At 38.0% G+C, this 22,529-nt stretch overlaps 1 protein-coding gene across 36 annotated transcripts in view; it reads left to right on the top strand.

The window, feature by feature from the left end:
* Positions 1 to 22,529, top strand: part of ANK3 (ankyrin 3) — a 714,446-nt gene that overhangs the window by 323,779 nt on the left and 368,138 nt on the right. For 6 of the 36 annotated variants that reach the window (XM_024346390.3, XM_016918367.4, XM_009458504.5 and 3 more), the window contains exon 1: positions 19,746 to 21,069. The exons of 7 other annotated variants lie outside the window; for them this stretch is intronic. In XM_024346390.3, coding sequence (XP_024202158.3) covers positions 20,956 to 21,069 — 114 coding nt within the window. In that variant the 5' untranslated portion in view covers positions 19,746 to 20,955. Of the gene's footprint in view, positions 1 to 19,743; positions 21,070 to 22,529 lie in introns of those variants that run through there. 23 more of the 36 variants (XM_054659641.2, XM_009458494.5, XM_054659635.2 and 20 more) reach the window with 9 other exon arrangements.

Below are 22,529 nucleotides of genomic sequence, written 5' to 3'. Positions count from 1 at the left end.
GCTCTATGGAACACATTAGTGAAGAAAAACAGACGTTGCTCCTTCCCCCCATGGAGCTAAACACCTGGTGTGGAGAAATCACACAAAAAGCATGTAAAGTTGCAACTATGAGTAATGTCTTTTTTTTTTTAACTTTTTCAGTTTTTTATATAAAGAGATGGGGTCCCACTATGTTGCCCAGGCTGGTCTCAAACTCTTGAGCTCAAGTGATTCTCCTGCCTCAGCCTCCCAAAGTGCTGGGATTACAGGTATGAGCCACCACACCTGGCCTGCCTACTACTTTGAAGCAAGGTGTGTGATACCGTGAAACCTACAAGGTTAGGAGTTTACTCAAACAGAATATCAAAATTCAATACTTGAGCTGATTCTTGGAGACTGAGGAGGCATAATCTAGGTGGAGAGGGGAAGTGGAGGGACTGGTAGTGGACCAGAGGGGATGCACCTATGGAGTGAGATGAGCCTAGACATGATGAAGCTGAGAGACTAGGGCTCAGAGCACGTGATCCGTGATAAAAGGGAGGTGGCAGAAGATGGTGTCATTCTGAGCTAAGAACACTGGTAGACTCGTGGGAGGCACATCATATATTTTTAAATGTTGTTGAGTTTGATACTTCCGAGGGAAGACATCAAACAGAGAGTTGAATTTTGGGATCAGAAGCTAGAGGAGGGGTCTAGGCTGTGAGTCATTCCACATAGATGATCCTTCAAGCTGCGGGCATGGATGAGGTGTCCTAGGCAGAGAGTACAGAGTGGGAGAGGAGAAGTCCCAAAGTGGAGACTGGATGGCCTCTAATGTTCAGTGGGAAAGCAAGCTGTTCTGCATCAGAAACAGAAGGAGCCCGACTCCTTTTGCAAAAGGAACTCTTCTGCAAAAGCTACTTTGTAAGCTTCATTTTCTTTTTTTAAAAAACTAACCAGTGGAAAGTGAATCAGCCAACTTCTTTATGTATACATCTTTTTACTTAATCAGAAAAGAATTCATTGTTTTTTAAACAAATGATACCCACATAGACTGATATTCTCCGCCATGAGCTATATGCAGGAATATTTGCAATAACTTCTTCATTTCAGAATGGAGACCAATTCCAATTGGTGGGAAAGGTGAAATTAATGCTATTGTTTTTCTCTTGGTCTCTCCAGAAATGGGAAATTTGCTTTTGGATTGGGTAGCAAGTTTCATGAACTGAACTTGCAAGCAATGCAAGATGATAATACGTGGCATGAAGGGAAGATTTTTCTTTTTAATGAAACCCATAAAACGGAGAAATCAGCTGTAACCCTCACTGCAGTGCTAGCTATTTCTGTTAATTTAGGAAAAAGAAATTTGAACTCAGCAGGCAACTTGTAGTAAGGATTTTCACTTTGCCTTCCCAGATATATTGACATCGCTGCCTGCTTAAGGAGGACAGGAGAGTCAGGCAGAAGCCACATAATGATAGCGTTGCTCCATGACTGTTTGTTTTCTGAACTCCTTACTCTTGTTAATTAGTTAATGCGCCCAGTGTTATTAACTGATCTCAGAACCACATCTTTACCCAGAAGGAGCTGAGTTCATATAAAAGCCTGGCTGAGGGGTTTGGGAGGGGGGAAGAAGAGGAAAAGAAAGCCAAAACCCAACTGTAAGAGGAAAGCTTCCATATCAGGCCCAGTGACGGAAGCGTTTTCTGTGTATGCACTCGGGAAGGGATCTCTTGAGATAGCACTTTGGTCCCCAAAGGAGTAAAGAGATTGATACTTTCTTTTATGTTGAGATCTTTACTGCTTATTTCTCTAGAGTTATTCTTTCTTGTTACAGTGTGTATTAGTTCATTCTCATGTTGCTATAAACAAATGCCTGAGACTGGGTCATTTATAAGAAAAGAGGTTTAATTGGCCCATTGTTCTGCAAGCTGTACAGGAAGCATGGCTGGGGAGGCCTCCGGGAGCTTTTACTTAAAGCAGAAGACAAAGCAGGAGCGAGCATCTTCACATGGCCGGATCAGGAGGAAGGTTGGGGAGGGGGTGCCATACGCTTTTAAACAACCGGATCTCATGAGAATGCACTCACCTACAGTACAAAGCGGGGACGATCTAAACCATTCATGAAAACTCTGTCCCCATGATCCAATCACCTCCCACCAAGCCACACCCCAACACTGGGGTTGACAATTAAACATGATGGAGGTGACAATTAAACATGGGTGGGGACACAGATCCAAACTATACCACAGTGACAGAGAAATCATAAGCAGTCAGGCTGATAGAATATAACAGAAAGTTCAAAATGGAAAGAGTGTTTCTTAGGAAAGGGAATTCCTTATTCTATTGCCTTCCATGGATTTATTCCAGAGAAGCCAGAAAGAAAATGAGAAAACATCACATAGAAGGTGGGTTGGAAAGTAAGTTGCCTGAGCAGATGGCAGCAGGGGTAGGGGCAAGTCAGCAAAAGTTATTGGTTATCCACTGTATGCAGACTATGGGAGACACAGTCAGGGCAGGCTAAGGTGTGAGCCTCCTCATTCATTCTTCACAGAAATAATCAAGTGGCAGAGATGGGGCAAACATAATAGAAAAGTGTAGCATCATTTTGCGTTGCTTCAAAGGGGCAGAAATTCACTAAATGTGTGACATAAAATATCCAGTCATAATATTTATTGACAGTCTTCAGATAATTTGCTATATCTGATCTGTGCCATTTCTGAGCCCTATGTGAAAGTCATTTAATCTCTCTTGAGCCTCAGTTTACACAACTTATAAAACAGGAATTACAAAGTCATAAGATGGTTTATATAAATCCTGGCATGTAGCAGTTTTTCCGTACACATTGATGAATGTATAAATGAATGAATGAATGACTTAGCACAGTGCTTGGCACATAATACTCATTAAATGGATCTATTATTGCTATGATGGTATTATTTTTGTAAGCCATTAAAGAAGGTGGAAGATATCTCTTCCCTTGTAACATAACACTCACATATACCCTCGCAACTTTGTCCATTGTACCCTAAAACTTAAAGTATAATAAAAAATAAAAATAATAAAATTAAAAAAATAAAATAAAATAAAATAAAAAATAAAAGATATATTAATTAAGTGAGAAATGGTTGGATAATTTGCATCCTCACAATTCTGTACAGGAGAATAAATTATAATTATCGCTAACATTTTCCTGCCTCCATTTCCTTCAAGGTATTTGGACAGAGGCCAGAAATAAGAGCTTAGAGGTGCCACATACTTCAAGAAAAGATCAATTTTCAGTGGGATTTTGAATACACAGCTTGGCACCAAGAAATAAATAAAATAATGTGGATTATGGAAGTGACCTGAGAGAAACTCGAAAGCAGGGGTTAACCAATTTGTTTGCTCTAGTTTAGTGTGAGAAAGAGTAACTGGGACTTTCATGTGATACAACAGAGTAGAAAATCTGCAGGCTTCTCAATGAATTTCTATCTGAAAGTTTGCCTAGAAAATGCAGGGAAAATGATATATTTCCATTTATAGTGCAACTATTATAGATTTACTGAACAAAAGATCTATTATGGCTGATTAATTTGGTCAAATGACATTAAACGGCTTGCTTTCCTGTTATAATTTGCCCGGGTGAAAGATTTGGTGGCAAAAATGGTGAATGAGGAAAAGGCAAGGTAATGAAAAAAGACAAAAACAACTAAAATTTACCAAATATCTGCTATAAAACAGGCACTGTGCTAGTTACTTTATGAGAGTTAGCTAATTTATTTGTCGTAATAACCCCAAGTGATAGGCAAAAACCAGATTAATTTGACTCTAAGTCAATCCTTTTATTGATAATCTTTAATGAGAAAACCTAACTTATCTAGGGCAGGAGCCCTCAGCCCCCGGGCTGTGGACTGGTACCAGTCTGTAGGCCTGTTAGGAACCAGGCCACACAGCAGGAGGTGAGCCAGCATTACCGCCTATGCTTCACCTCCTGTCAGATCAGCAGTGGCATTAGAGTCTCAGAGGAGCACAAACCCTATTGTGAAGTGCACATATGAGGGATCTAGATCGCTTGCCCGTTATGAGAATCTAACTAATGCCTGATGACCTGAGGTGAAACAGTTTCATCCTGAAACCATCTCGTAACCACCCACTTCCCCATCCGTGGGAAAATTGTCATTTATGAAACCAGTCCCTTGTGCCAAAAAGGCTGGGGGCTGCTGATCAGGGGTCAGCAAACTACAACCCATGACCCAAATCTAGTGCCTGCCTGTTTTTGTAAATAAAGTTTTATTGGAATGCAGCCATGTCCATTTACGTATCATCTATGGCTGTTTTCATGCTACAAAAGCAGAGTTCAATTGTTGTGGTATTATGTATGGTCTGGAAAGCCTAAAATAGCTACTATATAGCCCCTTACAGAAAGTTTGATGACAGAAAAAGTCTGACCCCTTTTATTACCCTGACACTTTGAGCAAGGTCCTCTTTGAGAGTTTCTTCCACAAGAAAACAGAGATAATGTTGCTGGCCTTGTCTAATGTACAGTGTTACAAAAATGTAACCTGTTGTATATGAAAATTATATGTAAACTGAAAAAGGGTCTACCATGTAGTATTGGTTGCTTTTTCTCCCAACATGCTGTTAGGAGAATTTTCAAATGTAAAACAAAAAAAGTGGAAGAATATACAATGAATGCCCACATACCTGCCCTTAGATTCTACAATTAACGTTTTGCTGTATTTGTTTTATTACCTATATACATTCTGTCAATCTCTCTATACATTCATAAATTTATCTTTCTTTTTATGTATTTCGATACATAGATGTCAGTAAAATTCACCCTAAACACATTAGCTTGTATGTTGTCGTTAATTGGAGGCATTTATTTACTTTTTTCTCAGGTAAAATTTACACACAATGGAATGCACAAAACTTAAATGTACCATTTGATGAATGTTGGCAAAAACATATGCTTGGTAACACAGATCTTTTTGAGACACAAAACATTACTATCACCCCAGAAAATTTTCTCCCTTCCCAGTCAATTCCCACCTCACTCCACTCCCAGAAGCAACCTCTGTTCTGATTTTTTTCACTATAGATTAGTTTTGCCTGTTTTAGAACTTCATGTAAATGGAACATACAGTATATACTCATTTGAGAAATGCGTCTTTTACTCAGCATAATATGCTCAGTAACAGTAGGGGTTTTTTCCTTCTTTAAGATTAATTGTATGAATACACCACAGTTTGTTTATCCATTCACTTGTTAATTAACATCTGGGCTTTTGTTTTTTTGTTCCAAATAAAGCTTCCATAAACATTCTTATAGAAGTGTTTTTGGGCATATGTTTTCTATCTCTTGTGGAAACATCTAGATGTGGAATTGCTAGGTTATAGGGTAGGTGTTTGTATTATTTTATAAGAAACCGCCAAATGTTTTTTCCAAGTGGTTGTGCAATTTCACACCCTCCACTCACAACATATTAGAGTTCTGGTTGTTTTACATCCTTGCCAACATTTGGTGTTGTCAGTCTTTAATTTTAGCCTTTCTGGTAGATGATAGTAATATCTCATGTCAGATTTCATTTGCATTAGTCCCCAACTCTTTATGTATTGACCAATTTGTAAGTGTCTGTTAAAGTCTTATGTTCATTTTTAACTGGGTTTTTTATCTTTTTGTTTTGATTTGTTGGAGTCACTTATATTTTCTGGACACTGATCCTTGGTCGGATATATTCTTGAAAATATTTTCTTCCACTTGTGGCCTATTCATTTTCTTAACAGTGGCCTTTGAAGTGCAGAAGCTTTAAATTTTAATGAAGTCTAACTTTTTTTTTAATTTTGTAACTACTATATTCTGTATAACTGTATTAAGAAATGTTTGCCTACCCCCAGGTTGTGAAGATATTTTCCTATGTTTTCTTCTAAATGCTTTAGAGTTTAGTTTTTATGTCTAGATATATGATTTTTCTTGGATTACTTGTAGTGTGTAAAGTAGGAGTTGAGGTTTATATTTGTTCATATGGGTATTCTGTTGTTTTACATGGTTTGTTCAAATGATTTTCCTTATTGAATTGCTTTGGTGCCTTTGTTGAAAATAAATCAATGATATAAGTGTAAGTCTGTTTCCCTTGCATTGATCTTTGTGTCTATCTTAATGCCAGTACCATACTGTCTTGATTATTGTGTCTTTCTGTAATAGTAAATTTTAAATTCAGGTAGTGTCACTCTTTCAACTTTGTTATTATTTTTCAAGATTGTTTTGGATATTCAAAGTTCTTTATATTCACATACAAATTTTATAATAAGTTTGTCTATTTTTTTTTAAAAACTTGTGGTGTTATGATTGGATCATGTTGAATCTACAGTTCTGAGGAGAATTTTCATTTTAATAATATTGGATCTTTCAATCCTTGAGTGTAGTAGATTTTTACCTTAATATAGATCTTTAATTTCTCTCAGAAATGATTATAGTTCACAATGTGGAGGATTTACATGTCTTTCATTAAATTTATCCAAAGTACTTTATGGTTTTTGATACTCTCAAAAGTAGAATTGTTCTTTTTTTAAATTTCATTTTCCAATCATTTGCAGCCATCATACAAAATACAGCTGATTTCTGTATGTTGATCTTGTATCCTGAAACCAAGCAAGATACACTTTTTAGTTCTAGGAGTTGTTTCATAAATTCTTTAGGATTTTCTGTGTTAACCATCATGTCATTTGTAAAAAGAGACAGTTTTACTCTTCCTCTCCAATCTTGTGGCTCTCTTTTCTTTGCCGTATTATACTGGCTAAGGTCTCCTGTATAATGTTGAATAGAAATAGTAAGAGTGCCAATACTCAGGAGAATGGTGTGAACCCAGGAGGTGGAGCTTGCAATGAGCCGAGATCGTGCCGCTGCACTCCGGCCTGGGCGACAGAGCAAGACTCCATCTCAATATTAAATAAATAAATAAATAAAAATTAAAAAGGGCCAATACTTTTGTCAGTCTTAGAGGAAAAACATTCAATATTTCACCATTATGTGTAAATGAAGCTTGTATTCCGGGATAAGCCTCACTTTATTAAATTTGATTTTGCTAATATTTTGTAAAGCATTTTTACATTTCTCTTGATGAGAGAGATCAATCTGGGGTGTGTATGTGTGCATATCTGTAATTTGTTTACTAGGTTTGGTGCAAAGGTTATGCTGGCCTCATAAAACAAATTGAAGTGTCCTCATTTGCTTTGTTTTCTGAAACAGTTGGTGTGATATTGATTTTTCCCCCAAAATGTTCAATAGAAACCACCAGCAAAACCATATAGGTGTGGAATTTTCTTTGTGTAATTGTTTTTGTAATGATTGTTTTTGTAGTAATTTCAATTTCTACATAGGCTCCTTAGATTTTCCTTTTCATCTTGTGTCAGTTTTGATAAGTTGTATTTTTTGAGAAATATATTCATTTTATCTAAATTTTCAACTTATTAGCATAAAGTTGTTCATAATATTTACTTTCCTTTTTAATATCTATATGTTTTGTAGTGATAGTCCCTCTTTTATGCCCAGTATTTGTGATTCATATTCTCAGCCTTTTTTGGTATCAGTTACTTGCACTGCATAACAAACCACCCCAAACTTAGTGGTTTAAAATAATAACCACTTATGTAACTGGCCAGCCAGTAGGCTGGCCACTGGGCTGGAATCAGCCAGGCAGTTCTTATGGTTCAGGCAGGTTCCCACAAATAGGGTCTTTGGTTACCTGCCAGTCTCCTAGGTGACGCTGCTGCTGGGGCTTGGCTGGCTATTGTCTGGGGTGGGGGGTGATGGGCCACATGTCTCTGATTATCTACCAGGCTAACCCAGGCTTTTTGACATGGTAGCTTGGCCATGTTCCTAAACAGAATGGAAGTGTGCAAATTCTCTTGAGGCCTAGGCTTGGACCAGTGCAAAATTGCTTTTGTTCTTTTTTATACATTATATTGCCTAAAGCCAGTCACATAAACAACTCAGACTTATAGGGAGGAAAAATATAGTTCACCAACAATTCCAAGTGAGTGTGCATATAGGATCATTTATTTCAATCTCCTGCATGTTAAGGCATATTACAAATGTATACACCATTTGTTATGAATTTAACAGTTCATGTAAGTTGTCTAATGTTACCATCAATGTTATGATACAGTAATCCTCAGGCATCCTCCCAGGCCTTACTGAGCAGTAAATTCTTTGGTGTCTCATCAAAACCATTTACCCCATTAATACTTATGCATTTTTTTATTTATATTCTTAGTTTTATAAATCATTTATTTTGGTTATCCACACAACCCCAAACCAGTATAGTTCTAAGCTCTTTTTTGATCAATATTACTGCTCTATGATCCATAATACTTGAATAATTCAAAATGTGGCACTGGTAAATATTATCGTGAATATTTTGACTTTGGGTTTAAAAAACAGCTTGGGTTTTAAATAATTTACAGCTGTTAATAAGTTGTAAGTAAAATGAAACATAGCATAGACAATATATTTATCCAGGTCCCCATTCTGTCTGCCAACTGTCACAGAAAATTCTTGGACAGAGAATATATAAGTAGAGTTGGGAATGGGATGATAGAAATACAGTTTAATTCCACCAGTCTCTTAAGTATATATTTTAGCCTAGCCGTTAAGTCAGGTTGATTTCACCTTTCCTGAAATCTACCTCCAGAAATTTATCCTAAGTTACTTAATGGGTATATGAACTCATCTGGTGATAAGTGGTCATTTGTAGCATTGTTTCTCTCATAAAAAAAATTGGAGGAAATCTAAATGTGTAATAGAAAGGGACTGGTTTAAAAAATGACATGTACATCACATGGAATATTATACAACCTTTTAAAAGTTATAGAAGAGGACTTAGTGATTTGCATGGATATTCATTATATATGTTAACACATAATACATTTTAAAGTAGATTGTAAAACTACTTGAATGATTATGTTCTTGGTAAAATAGTTACATTTAAATACATATAAACATAAAGAGATGCTTGGGATAATATACAACAAAATACTAATGGTACTCATTTCTGAATAGTGGCAATACAATTTTAAAAAAATTCTTCCTAGCTGAAATTTTCCTTTTATTTATCCTGTGCTTTTTGAGTGGCAGTTTTAAAATTTTATTTTATTGTGGTAAGAACACTTAACATGATCTTTGCACTTTAACAAAATTTTTAAGTGTACAGTACAGTTTAGTATCATTGCCTATCAGTGCAAAGATATACAGCAAGTCTCTAGTGCTTATTCATGTTGCTTGACCAAAATTTTATGCCCATTGATTAGTAACCTCCATTTCCCACTCTCCGCAGCCCCTGAGAACCACCATTCCACTCTTTGATTCTATGAAGTAGACTGTTTTAGATACCTCATATAGTGGAATCATGCAGTATTTGTCTTTCTGTGACTGACTTATTTCACTTAGCATAATGTATATTTTTTGTTTTTCTGATTTTTAAATCCATGATTTGAAATTTTTAGAATGAATATATGTTGAAGGCAGGAAAAATGAATAAAAAATGGCTTTTACAGAAAAGCTCTACACAGCCACAGTTTTCAAAATTATTTTTATTTTTTTGTTGCCACCCTCAATGCAGGAAGAGCTCTTGAGCTTTAGAAAGCCTGCAGAGTCACTTCACACACTGGGGCCTGTTGGGAAGTGGGGTGGGGAGAGGGAGAGCATTGAGAAAAATAGTTAATGCATGCTGGGCTTAACACCTTGGTGATGGGTTGATAGGTGCAGCACACCACCATGGCACACGTTTACCTGTGTAACAAACCTACATATCCTGCACATGCACCCAAGAACTTAAAAATTAAAAAATAAATAAAATATAATTTGAGATATGACAGGAAATTCCCCTAACCTGAAGCAAGACTTGTTTCTTTAGAATCTAAAGGCAAACTGCACCTGCAGACTGCACCTGCTTTTATAAATAAAGTTTTTATTGTAATGTAAAAAAAAAAAACCTTGGAATGATCTGCTTATCCCCAAGACTGGTTTTATTGCCACCTTGATAGAATATGCTATCATGAAATGCAGTAGTTACCTTAGGATTGTTGTTTCTGCTGTTAATACTCACAAGTACTCGTAAAGTGGGGCAATTCTTTTTAAATAAGCATGATTTCTTTTTTATTTGACATTACTGTGAGAAAGACTTGTAAAAGGTTTTGGTTGGAAGCCGAATCAGCATTCTTATTCCTTTCCCATAACTCCTATTCATAGGATCTGAAATCTTTTTAAAAACTCAAATTAGCTAGAAAATTATTGTTAAAAATAGACACAAATATCGCATCTGTTTTAAACCACTGGTTGTTATCCTGTGCTTGTCTCACCAGTCTGACTGAAGAGCTCACTGACAAAGTAATATCCATTACACATCTGTAGTAAAATGGTATTTCTATTTAGCAAATCCCACTGTTATCACTGGTGTAGTACAGACTTTAGCCAAATATTACTAGATTTTAGTGCCATGGCTGCACGCACACACACACACACACACACACACACACACTGTATTGGAGGTTTTGATTTATATTTTGTTTTCATTGAATAGATTGTTCAAGCTAATTTTCATCTAGAAAAGGGCTAATGTAACGGACACTCGATAATGCCCAGGGGTATTGAAACTTTCTGTAACCCAAATTAAATTTGATTTAAATTAGATGTATGCTGGAAAGAATTTTTAGAGTGGAGCAAAGTGTTGCGATATCACCACCTCTGCAGAAAAGACCACAATTTAAATTTTTTCATTAAATTATTTGGTTTGTTGCGGGAAGGAGCAAAACCTAGATACTGATTACTGATGGCTAAGTGTACGGAGTTTAGTGCAAGCTTTCTTGTGCCGGCGGAAGCACTGGGGCAGATTCAGTCCACCTGGGTAACTGTAGCGGCTCCTTGCCTGCAGCTCCGTTGTTCAGGCAGCTTGTTCCATGTCAACACCTGCTCATTAGGAACTGGACCAAGACTCCCAGAGAGCTCTCCGATGGCCCTGGTTTTGTATCCCTGCCAATCTGCGCTAGAATTTAATAACAACCTTGAGGTGAAACTTGGGCCTTTCCTCATTGCTAATCCCCAAAACCATCTGGCCCTTCCCTTTCTCTGAATAACAATTTTGTGCATGCGTGGTGGGAGGGAGGAGGATGGGGTGAGAGAAGGGGAACAAGCATCTTACATTTCTTAAAGGACAATGTATTCACTTTCAGAGTAGATAGAGTTTCTTTTAGGTCACAGACCTGAGCTCGTTCTTTCCATAACTTCCACATCTTTAATGGCCAGATAATTGTTTAAAATTTGCACCACTCATTAACTGTTGACAAACCTCCAAGTTTAGTTTTTTTAATGAAATAATGCCAAAAAGAAGCCTGTAAGTCTGTAATCATGATTCTGATTTTTAAAAAGATTATGCATTTTCTCTTTAATTTTCCACTGGGTTTAGTACAGTATTACATACATAGGCGATACCCCATAAATATTTGTGTATTCCCACGTGTTGCCCTAAAAGTAATTGAAGTAATTTATGTGCTCTACAAAGTAATTGAAGTAAGATATGTGTCGTATATAATAGGAAATTACAAATAAAATATAAAGCATCAGAACTTCCTATGCCCTCTCCCCACCCTAGGGGAGGAACTGGACATAGTGAACCAGATATGCTATGTATTGCATACAGGGCATTGTGTTTATGACACTGTTAGAGGTTCACTCCAGGGAAGATGACCATTGAGTGAATGCCATATGCAATCACCTGTACTACTTAAAATTGTTTTCTTACTTATGCTTGCTGACCATTTGTTGAGTTTGGGTGTCTTAAATAATGTTTGGATTATGCTGCTTCATTAAAGAAGGTACCCAATAAATATTTGTTAAATGAGTGAATTAAAGAAATGTTATCTGTGTGGACATGGTATAGAAAATGTACATAGCAACATACGTTTTTCCATCACTGAAATGTCAGTGATCATGTTCAAATCCAGAGGACAAATTTTCATGGGTATTATGTGAATACACACATCCACACATGTATACATACATGTATGCACATATACCTGTGTGTATATGCATACAGGTATGCACATATACATGTATGTACACATAAATATTCCAAGCATCAGGTTTTGACCATGCTGTCCATTCACCCTTTCCCAAAGACCCTCAGAATGATATGTTATTAACAATGTGCTACCTCAGAAGAGCAGTCAGCAAACAGGCCTGCAGGCCACATCCAGCCTTATTTTGGTATAGCCTGTAAGCTAAGAATGTTATTTACATTTTAAATGGTTAGAAAGAAATTAACAAGGAGTATATTTGGTGACACCTGAAAGTTATATGAAACTCACATTTCAATGTCCATAAATAAAGTTTTATTGGATTAGAGAGACACTTTGATACCCTTACATATTGTCTCTGGTTGCTTTTTCACAGAGTCCATTAGGTGCAATAGAGACCACCTGGCCTTTGGAGCCTGAAATATTTACTCTCTGGCCCTTTACAAAAATGTTTGCTGACTCATGTCTTAGAAGATACAAAAGATAAGTAGGATGAAATCTGCCTGAATCAACGAATACCTCACAGTATTACAAACAATGCTGTTCACTCTCAGCCCCTTTTTAAAAGATATTGGGAAAGAATGAAAAAATTGTTCTCCAGTTGTATTTTTTGAAAGGACCTCATCACCTTTATCTCCAAAACATAGGACCTTATATTCCAAACAGACTGTTTTGAATATTCAAACTTTAATCGTTCTTGTGATTATATTGGCATGATCTAATGGAAGGGCAAGGAAAAAGTTGCAAAGTTGTGGAACATATAACATGAAGCTCAATTAGTCTGATTCCAATTTGCCTTCCAAAACAACATGAAAGAGAAAACCTGCTAACACTTGCCAAGTTCAAGGACAAGAAGGAAGAGGGTGAATCCCAAATCTACTCAGGAACCCTGAGTGCCAATCTGTGTTACTGTCTCCCCAACAAGATGATGTCCTGTGTTTGCGTGTTAATGTTTTTGTTCTCTGTGATGTCCGTGTTGCTTCATAGACATTGCTTATTGAAACACACTAGTAAGATAGGGAAGAAGCAGGTGTTATTTCCACTCTACAGAAGGATGAGGCTATAAACTCTACATGTAGCCCTTTCCATGGCAGGAAGTCAGTTCATTGCTAAATCCAAGAAAATAAGATGTCTTTTTGTTAGACTTAAATTTCTGCATGGTGGATATGTTCCACAATATGCTAAAGAATTATTATCTGAGTTTTAGTCTGAAATTTGACTGATTTTCATTATAGCATCTGGCGTAGTGTTTAGTTTTTTTTTTTTAATCCTACTATAAGTATGACCTCCTAAATCAACGAATTAAATGCTTCATTCTCTAGAGATAAGATCCTTTGCTTTCTTACATGTGCTGCTCCATTCCTCCTACACAGGGTCAGCAAATGATTCCTGGGCCAACAGTTTCCTGAATCTTCAAATACAATCTCCTTTGTACCTTTGCCTTTAAGTTGCTTCTTGAAAGAAATGTTTTGAAAGTGAATTTGCTTTCCTTATATCTTGGTCAGAACTCACCAACATAAAAGGATGCAAAAATCAATCACTTCATCCTTACTGTAATTGTATTTCAGCATCACAGCGTGTATGTTGGGAGAGTTAAGAATTTCTTTCATGTTACAGATACAGAAACAGAAACTAGGTAGGATAAGGTCTCTGTAAGGTCTCATAGCTACTTAGCGACAAAGTTGGCGTAAGAGCTATTTTGCCTTACTTAGTTACTTTCATTATATTTCCTTTTGGCCAACTTAAATATAATTACTATATAGACATTAAATTACGAGAGTTTATTGAATTATCAGAAGAAATCATTTCATAGAATGTTACATTTGACTATGAAACAACAAGACTTATTTCCACAAGGTACACAGGAGAATTTATTTCATTACTCAGTGGTTATACTTTATCAGTCTTTTTGAATTGTTATTAAGCTATAAGTTAATAAAGGTGATGGAAACTATAATTATACAAATAGTTTAAGAGATAAGTGTTACCAAAGCATATCTATTATCTTCAGTAATAAGTATATTTGAATTGAACACATTACTTGAGAAACCAGTCACTCTTCACTATTAAATGAATTTCTTGGTTTAGAGGGCAATTTTTGGAGAATTACTACCCTAATAGAGTGAAATACCTGATTCAGCTGGCTCCTCACTGTCTTGATTTATTTTTCCTGGGGAATCTAAACATGGAAGGAAGCAGAGAGTTCAAAAACAATTGTTCCCTATCTGGTCACTTTCAATTCACCCATACTAATTTATTTTCTTCATAGCACTTGTTACTATCTAAAATTATCTTGTTCATTTTTTTATTTGTTTACTCCCTGGCTCGATATTCAAGAATTGAAGCTTCTGAAAAGGGGATCTTATCGGCTTCATTCCCCATTGTATCACCAGCACTAACAGTAGTAGCCAGGGCGTAAAGGGAGTTTTGTATTCTCTGTTCAGGTTATGAGCAGTTGGGCATGTTGACTAGAATATCAAGGGGTCACTTGTGAAATTGTAAGTTTCGTGGGTAGCGAAAAGAGATCTGACCTAGAAAGCATTGTGCTGAGTGCTGACCTCTTCATTCTGTTTTACGTTACCCCATCCCTGCTTCTGTAGCACCTGTCTGTGTGTTCTAATTATTGGTGTCCTTGTCTTTCTCGCCCATGGAAACTTGAGGGCAAGGACCAAGTCTCATTTCTCTATATGTCCCTGGTGCTGAACACAGTGACCAGCAGGGTGAGGGAACACGTCCATGAGCACACGAATGCTTCTTTCGGCACAAGTGCCTGAGGACATATCTTCATGCCTCACCTCTACAAAAGAAAGAAAGAAAGAAAGAGAGAGAGAGGGAGAGAGAAAGAGAGACAGAGAGAGAGAACGAAAGAAAGAAAGAAAGAAAGAAAGAAAGAAAGAAAGAAAGAAAGAAAGAAAGAAAGAAAGAGGCATAGTAGTTGATTGCTAAGTGTTCTCTGCTTGTTTGATGAAACACCTGCCTTCAGGAAGACAATTTCTGACAGATCGGGCTCTCTTTTTGTTAGTACTGTGTAAGTTCTTTAGACGAGTGCTGTCGAGTAGGAATGGAGTGTAAGTCATGCATCTAATTTCACATTTCGAATAACCACATTTAAAAAGCTTTAAGAAAGTGAAATTAATTTAATAATATGTTTTATTTAACTGAACATATCCCAAATATTATTTCAACATGAATCAATATATAAAATCATTGAGCTACTTTGCATTTTTTGGTACTAAATCTTGTAACCTGTTACGTATTTTATGTCTCAATTTGGATGCAAAATTTTTGTCAGAAATATTTGATCTGTATGTTATATCATAAAATTTAAAGTTAGAAAAGTAGATTCGCATATCCAAATTGTTCCAAACACACTTGCATGTGTTCTAGTATCTGAATTGAATATCAATTTTAATTTGAAATTTTAAATAAAACTAAATATTTAGTTCTCCAGTTACACTACTCACATTTCCCTACCAGTAGCCACATATGGCTAGTGGCTACTGTATTGGCCAGTGCAGATTATATATAAACTCTGCTTGAATAAACCTTCCTTATATATTTTTTTAAATTTGCAAACACCCAAACCCTCCTATCACATCAAATCACAGTATTCTGGAAGAGTGAGGACTGTCATCGAAGTCATCTGGTCCAGCTGCCTCCTTTTACAAGAGCCAGAGCACAGAGAGGAAGTGGCATGTGGTTCATCTTCCTCCCACTCTTCTCTTGGTGCCTGCTTTGCACTCAGAACTCTGCCAGGCACTACCAGTCTACTCCTTTGGGTTAAACAGACACCACAGATATGGTTGTGGGGGCCTTCTGTGTGCAACGGAGGATCTCCTCCTCTCTGCAGGCCAGTGTGGGTGTGATGGAGAGACCTTGGGGAAGCCTCCTCATGTGCCTGTTCCTGTCTGCCCATGTGAGGTCACAGAGGCAGCTGGCATGCTTGGGACCAGCTGGCTCTCTCTCCAGCACTGAGGTCAAGCTGGATAGTCAGATAGATGGGGAAAGAGGGCAGACTAAGTGCTAAGACAGATGGCACCAAGGCCAGTGCTTGTTATCCAGAGGTGCCACCCCCTATAAGGGGTGTATGAATGGCTACCAGTCCCTCAATGCTATCCAGTCACAGTTTTTTGTTTTAAGAACTTCATATGTCTCATCTAAAAGTGAAAAATAATATGAGACTGTGAATTAAAAATTTTCCAGGTGTGTTTTTTATTTTGTCATTTATAACCATTGACAAGTTTAGCGCTTGTTTTCTTTCCTTTTCCTTCACCTTGTTCCAAACCTGCTCTAGGTCTCTTGATATCATCTAGGATGCCAATAATTAATGAAATGATCGTGGATCCGGATTTCTTTGTGAAGAAGAAATATTTTGACTATCTCTTATGGCGAGGCTGCTCTGCTTCTGAGAAAACTGAAGTGGGTGCAGCATGAAGTCGTTCTCATTCCATCAAAACACACACTTGCCTCATTACCAGGAACCTGGATTAGGGTTGAGGAGGCACACCCTCCCTGGCAGCCCTGGAACCATTTCTCTCTTTCGTTTCTTTCTTACTTCCATCTTCCATTATTCTATATACTCCCCATCTTCTCCTTCTTTATAGCACAGTGTAATATTTTTTAAATGTGCACAGCTCTTGCAACTTCAAAATCCCCAAGTGACAGTGTCATCTCTGTGGAAACCGCATATGTTGTTATTAGTTTATGTGTCAACTCAGCTCAACAAGGTAGACACACAACATGAAATGACAAGAGAGAGTAGTCAAGTTATTAATTGGCTGAATTAATATTTAGAGCTTTTCTTGAAATCCTGGAAAGGTGTATGTGAAAAATGAGTGGGGAGAAATACTTGGCTGTGATATCTAAAGTCTTTAAGGCATCCTAATGAACTGATTTGGCTTTATTTTCGGTGGCATATTTAGTCACAATTGTTTGATTCCTGGATTAGATGTTATCTGGAGTATGCCCATTACTCCATATGCCCAACACGGAAAGATATTTTTATTGTTTTTATAGAAGATTCATGCTCTAATAATGCCCAGGCGGGAAGCACTCTACATGAAACTTGTTAGTTCTGGTAATAAATTTAAAAAAATTATTTCAGACAATTTTTAGCAGGGAGAATGACTTTTTTGACATAACTTCTAGTAACAAAGCTGCAAGCAGGGAAAACACTGAGACTCTTTGGGGCAGTATGGTGGCTTTCAAATTGTGCTCACCAAAGCTGCCTTCTGGAGGAGGGCTGGGAGAGCCAAAGAGCTGGGGCTCCAGGATACCATTTTTCCATTCAGCCATGCAGCTCCGCTGTTATGTTTATTATAAGTACCTTTCCTGGAGGACTTATTTGAAGAATGATTTCTTCAGCTAATAAAAATTTGAAAGATCTCTCTGTACTGCATTTTGGAAGCGTGGCTTAGGAATTCTTGTACCTGGGACTTTTATAAAACAAGAACAGATTTTTTCTTTTTTTCTTGAGAAAGGGAAGTCACTTAAGAATTTTTGTCCTTAGCGTTTTTTTTCTTTTTTGGGGGAGGGAGGGGGGAGCCAAGGGACAGAGTCTTGCTCTGTCACCCAGACTGGAGTGCAGTGGTGTGATCTCAGCTCACTGCAACCACTGCCTCCCAGGTTCAAGTGATTCTCATACCTCAGCCTCCCGTGTAGCTGGGATTACAGGTGCACACCAACACACCCAGCTAATTTTTGTATTTTTAGTAGAGATGGGGTTTCACCATGTTGGCCAGGCTGGTCTCGAACTCCTGACCTCGAGTGATCTGCCCACCTCAGCCTCCCAAAGTGCTGGGATTATAGGCATGAGCCACTGCGCCCGGCATACCCTAAGCTTTTAATAGCTTTGACATTCCATGCATGGGCCACGCCCATCCTATGTAAGTCCTATGTAAACATTCTCATGGTCAATGGCAAGTAGTAGGACTGGAGAAGTTGCTGTAGAGGGAGGTGACCATCGGCCTGACTGGACCTTGTACTGTTGTTTCCTCTAAGGCCATGTTTGCATCTCATTCTTGTTGCTACCAGGGATCTGCCCCACTTCTCAGACACATGAGCTTGTACCAGTTGGACGATTGGTTGTACTTTAAAGATTCATACCAGTTTTTAATCACCCAAATGACCATAAGTTCTTGAAATTTAAGTGGACATTTTTGATAAAACTTTAGTCAAGGAATAAAGTTTTTAAAAGTTGTTTTAATGTTTTCATTTCAGCTATAATAAAGGCTTTCTGGAACTATTGATAAAACTGTCAATTCAGTTTTGGGGGGAAACTGGCATTTGTGGCTATCTTGAGTCAATGACTTTGTGTTGAGAATAAGTACACAAGGAGCTTGAGAGTTACTTGTCAGGATGTCTGCTGTGTAGGGAGAAAGGGATTTAGCCTTTAGTAATATCACAGTCAAAACCTAGGACCCACAGGGCTGCCTTTCTTAGTAGAGTCACTGTTCAAAGTTCTAGTTTAGAAATGGAAGATAAAAGATCACATTTTCTGTTAAAAAAGTAATCTGAGCAAGCTATACCTTAGGATTTATTTTTGATGGGCTAACCACTTACTGAGATAAGGGAAAATCCAAGGCAACAAAAAAGTCACATTATAGAGTCCTAAAAAGCCATGACACATTCTCAACTTCTGAACATTTGGGGGAAGCAAAGAGTTATTCTAGAGAGAAGTATGTTGAAAAATACCTGTGGTTTATTTTCCTAATTTCCAACTATACTTTTGCCGATAGAAATCAATGAGAAAGTATAGTGCTTTGCCAGCCTCAGACGGAGAAGTTACTTGATCAAGCACACTTCTAAATATATTTTAAAGTATCATTAGCGTCTATAAAAAAAGAAAAGATGATCCAGGAGCCAGTGGGAAAGACGCCAGCTTTTTAGCTGGCTGTTCTCTTCAACTTGCTGAAAATAAAAGAAATTGTATGAACGTTTTTCAAAAGTATAAGACGATTTATATTGGGAAAATGCATACGAAGTTTTAATTTTTACTCTGCCCCACCTGTTACTAATACAGTAAAATATCTTAGTAGAAAAACACTCATTTTTACTACAAAGACCCAAATACCTTTCATCTGCTTTTGGAGCTGAATTACATTTAATCCCCCACCTTCATTTTTCTCCATTTTTGTATGGTTTCATAGGCAATGGAGAAACTTTCCAGAACTCTTTCTTCATGAAGATAGTTTGTGTGGAAGTCAAGCATGTGAGCATCGGTGCACATAGTAGGCCCTTGGTAACTCTATGACCAGCGTGGTTTCCCTGTGGTTCACCGTGGGGCCTCAGAGAAGTGTGCAGTCCATTGGTAGTAGGAATGGGATGCCATGGTCCCTGATTCTTTCCCTTCCCATTTTTATCACTGCTTCGCAGAGACTATAAAGCATCCTACAAGAGGAAAAGAGGAAAGACCTTTGAACCCCAAATCTAGAAGTATGGTGAGTAAAAGTTGTTTGCAGGAACTCACACTTGGCACTCTTTGTGAAGCAGACAAACAACAGCTCCAGAGAACCCCAACCAAATCCTCACATGATGCATTGGACTTGGTGCTGTGTCCTTTACACACCTACACTTTCAGCCCTACAAAGTCAAATGCACCGACGGCCAAAGTTACGGACTTTTGTATCAGAAGCACACATGCTAACAAAGTATTTTCATCAGAACATCTTTTTTTTTTTTCTGACTGATTTTCTTGGTGAAATTGGTGTGTGTGTGTGTGTGTGTGTGTGTGTGTGTGTGTGTGTGTGTGTGTTCTTTTTTTTTTACTAGGTCTCATGTTTTAGGCCCAGCCTGACATTTCAGCAGTTTCTTGCTAAAGCGCTTACTGTGAATACTGTGTAGTATGTGTGCAAATGACTCCCGACTTATTAGATTTCTTCCAGTGTGTGCATCCTAGCAGAAGACACCCCAGCAGGCCTTGAGCACTGCTGCTGCTTCACTTCACATAATGAATATTCAGAGGCTGCAGTCATTGAGAACTCAGGTGGCAAAAATAGTAAGGTGATTGAAGCAAACCCTAACATGAAAGCAAATCTGCATTTCAGTGACTCAGAAACACTGATTACAGCACAGATTCCTGACCTTCAGACCCCATGAGAGGAGAGTCCTGGGGAACCTCCTATGAATCAGGCATCTGTTCCATACACCAATATGCTCACGTCTTTCTGTATGATGTGTTGTAATCAGCATGTTGTTTTTAAAAGACAACAAGCCCTTCTGTAGTCCTCCCCACAAAATGCATTTAGATTGATAGTTCAGCATAAAGGATGCACTGTTGAGACAGGCAATACATGCATTGTTTTCCCTGTAATGCAGTCAGGATCTCCATAGCAAAATTTAGTGTGTTTTTTGAAATCTTATTTTATATATTTTGTCACCATCAGCAGTTGAACTAAAGTAGGAACAGCTCCATTCTATCAGGGGTTAAATTATTCTCCGTGTAGATCTAGTGGTGATGTATAAATTGCAGCCTTTTCTTTTTTTCAAAGGATTCTAAAATAGGTTTTCAGAATTAGCGCTGGATTTTTGCTTCTGCATGTGTGGTGACTCTTGATTCTTCCCCTTTGGAGAAGCATCCTTTGCAGCATTCCCCCTTCCTAGGAATCACTTAGACACTTCCAGCTGGTGGCAGGGGATACAGCCATAATACAGCTTCCTCTGTCCCAGCTGTCTTCTTCACTACGGTAAATGCATTACGATGGCTGCACTCTCCTGTAAAGGTTCAGGTAGAGGAAGGTGTAGGATGAAGTCCGGACACCATCATTTGGGTTTTTAAAAGCTTCAGCTTCTCCAGCATCTTTGCATTGTGAATATCTTCCTGCTTCTAGTCAAAGCTTTCTCTCTAGTGATTGGAATGCTGCTGTAAGCCTGATTAAAGGTGCCTGAGGATATCACCTTTTACAAGGAAGCCGTGCGTGCTTGAGAGGATCTTTTTAAATGCATTATGGCTCATGCAGCCTCACAATTAAAGAAAAACAGGGATTTAGAAATCAATGCTGAAGAAGAGCCTGAGAAAAAAAGGAAACACCGCAAACGGTCCCGGGATCGGAAGAAAAAGGTATCTATGTATGCCAGAGCATATATCTTGCCTGGATTCTTTTTGTTTTAATCTCCCTCTGGCATCTGTTAGAAGCATTAAGGGTTATTTTTACATGCTGGGTAGAGTGTAAATTGTGTGTGTAAATTGGGAACAGATGATAAACCCTATGGCAGAACATGGCCATAGGATGGGCAAGGCAAGAGGGACGGTTTTCTCCTGTGGGGTGATTGCAGGGCTATGCGGAAAGTGTGCTTCACTTTATATAGGCATGGGCATGTTTCCATGACATGGAAAGGTGCTGTGAGGGAGTTACAAAAGTAGTTTCTTCACAGCCCAGTCAAGGTGAAATGCACTGCGGTGACTTGGGTTAGAGGGAGAGGCCAGAGAACCAGGCTTTGTACTTCTTAGAGGTTTGTCTCGTGGAAAAAGAGCTTTTGTGCTGGAACTGTGTCACATGCGTGCGTTTCCCAGGCAGATCTGTGACCTTAGAGGCGTAGCACAAAAGTCATTTCCTGCTTTGCTTTTATTTCCTCTTTCTTTCCTTTTGCCTCTTATTTTTATAAGGTGCTTTTTGTCAAGTTGTGCAATGGAAATAAGCTGCTAGAAATAACTTTCTTTTGTTAAATAAAGCTGAAATCACAGAGGTTTGTTTTTCCCTGCTGGGTGAAAGTGATTATCCTGAACGCAGGAATTCCAGTAACCTGCAACCTTCAACACTGATTGCTTTAGATCAAAGCATGGGCATTGATGATTCCTTACTGATATTCCAAGGCAGGGGGGAAATAGGAGGAATATTCTGGGTCAGTGGTGATTTATTATGGCCCGTGAGTACTTAGAGTGCCCTTAAATATGACTCCTAGGTACTGAGCCGGGAGTAAGACCCCAAAGCACTTTTCCTCCATGATAATTAATAAAAATTGACTAAAACTCTGTGATCTGAATAGGAAAGGCAGGTCATAAAGCATTTTTATGTGTCTTTGTGAAAATTCCCAAAGGAAAGATATCCTTAATTTGAGCAGTAAGGCATGTGCTTTCTAAATGACATGCAGATTGCATCTCCCACATGTACCCCTCTTCAGGAGTGACCATGAATATTCCTGGTACCTTTGCCATTTTCTTCAGAGTTAGGATCTATAGAAGACTCTCTGCCTTTTGTTGCATAGCTGACTTTGAGATTGAAGCTGGAGAGCTGCAGTTGTTTCACTGCAAGATGTTAAATATAGATAGTTCCTACTTTGATATTCTTGTAAATAAACTTCTTGAATATATTTTCATAAAAATACAAACTTGGGTTAAGAAATTGTGTGCAGGCGTATTTCAAAGCCTTGCACAGCACAGTTGTTATGAAATTGCCATACTTTGCTAGATTCTGGTCTAATTTTATTGTGTGAGGTTTCTCTGTGGGTAGGTCACTACCACTTGCCCCCTGTCCATACATCTCTGCCTACCCCCACCGTGATAAACTAGCTTCTAAGAAA

This window comes from Pan troglodytes, chromosome 8 (assembly GCF_028858775.2).
Source record: "Pan troglodytes isolate AG18354 chromosome 8, NHGRI_mPanTro3-v2.0_pri, whole genome shotgun sequence".
Taxonomy (NCBI): domain Eukaryota; kingdom Metazoa; phylum Chordata; class Mammalia; order Primates; family Hominidae; genus Pan; species Pan troglodytes.
This window is presented reverse-complemented; position numbering and strand designations above follow the sequence as displayed.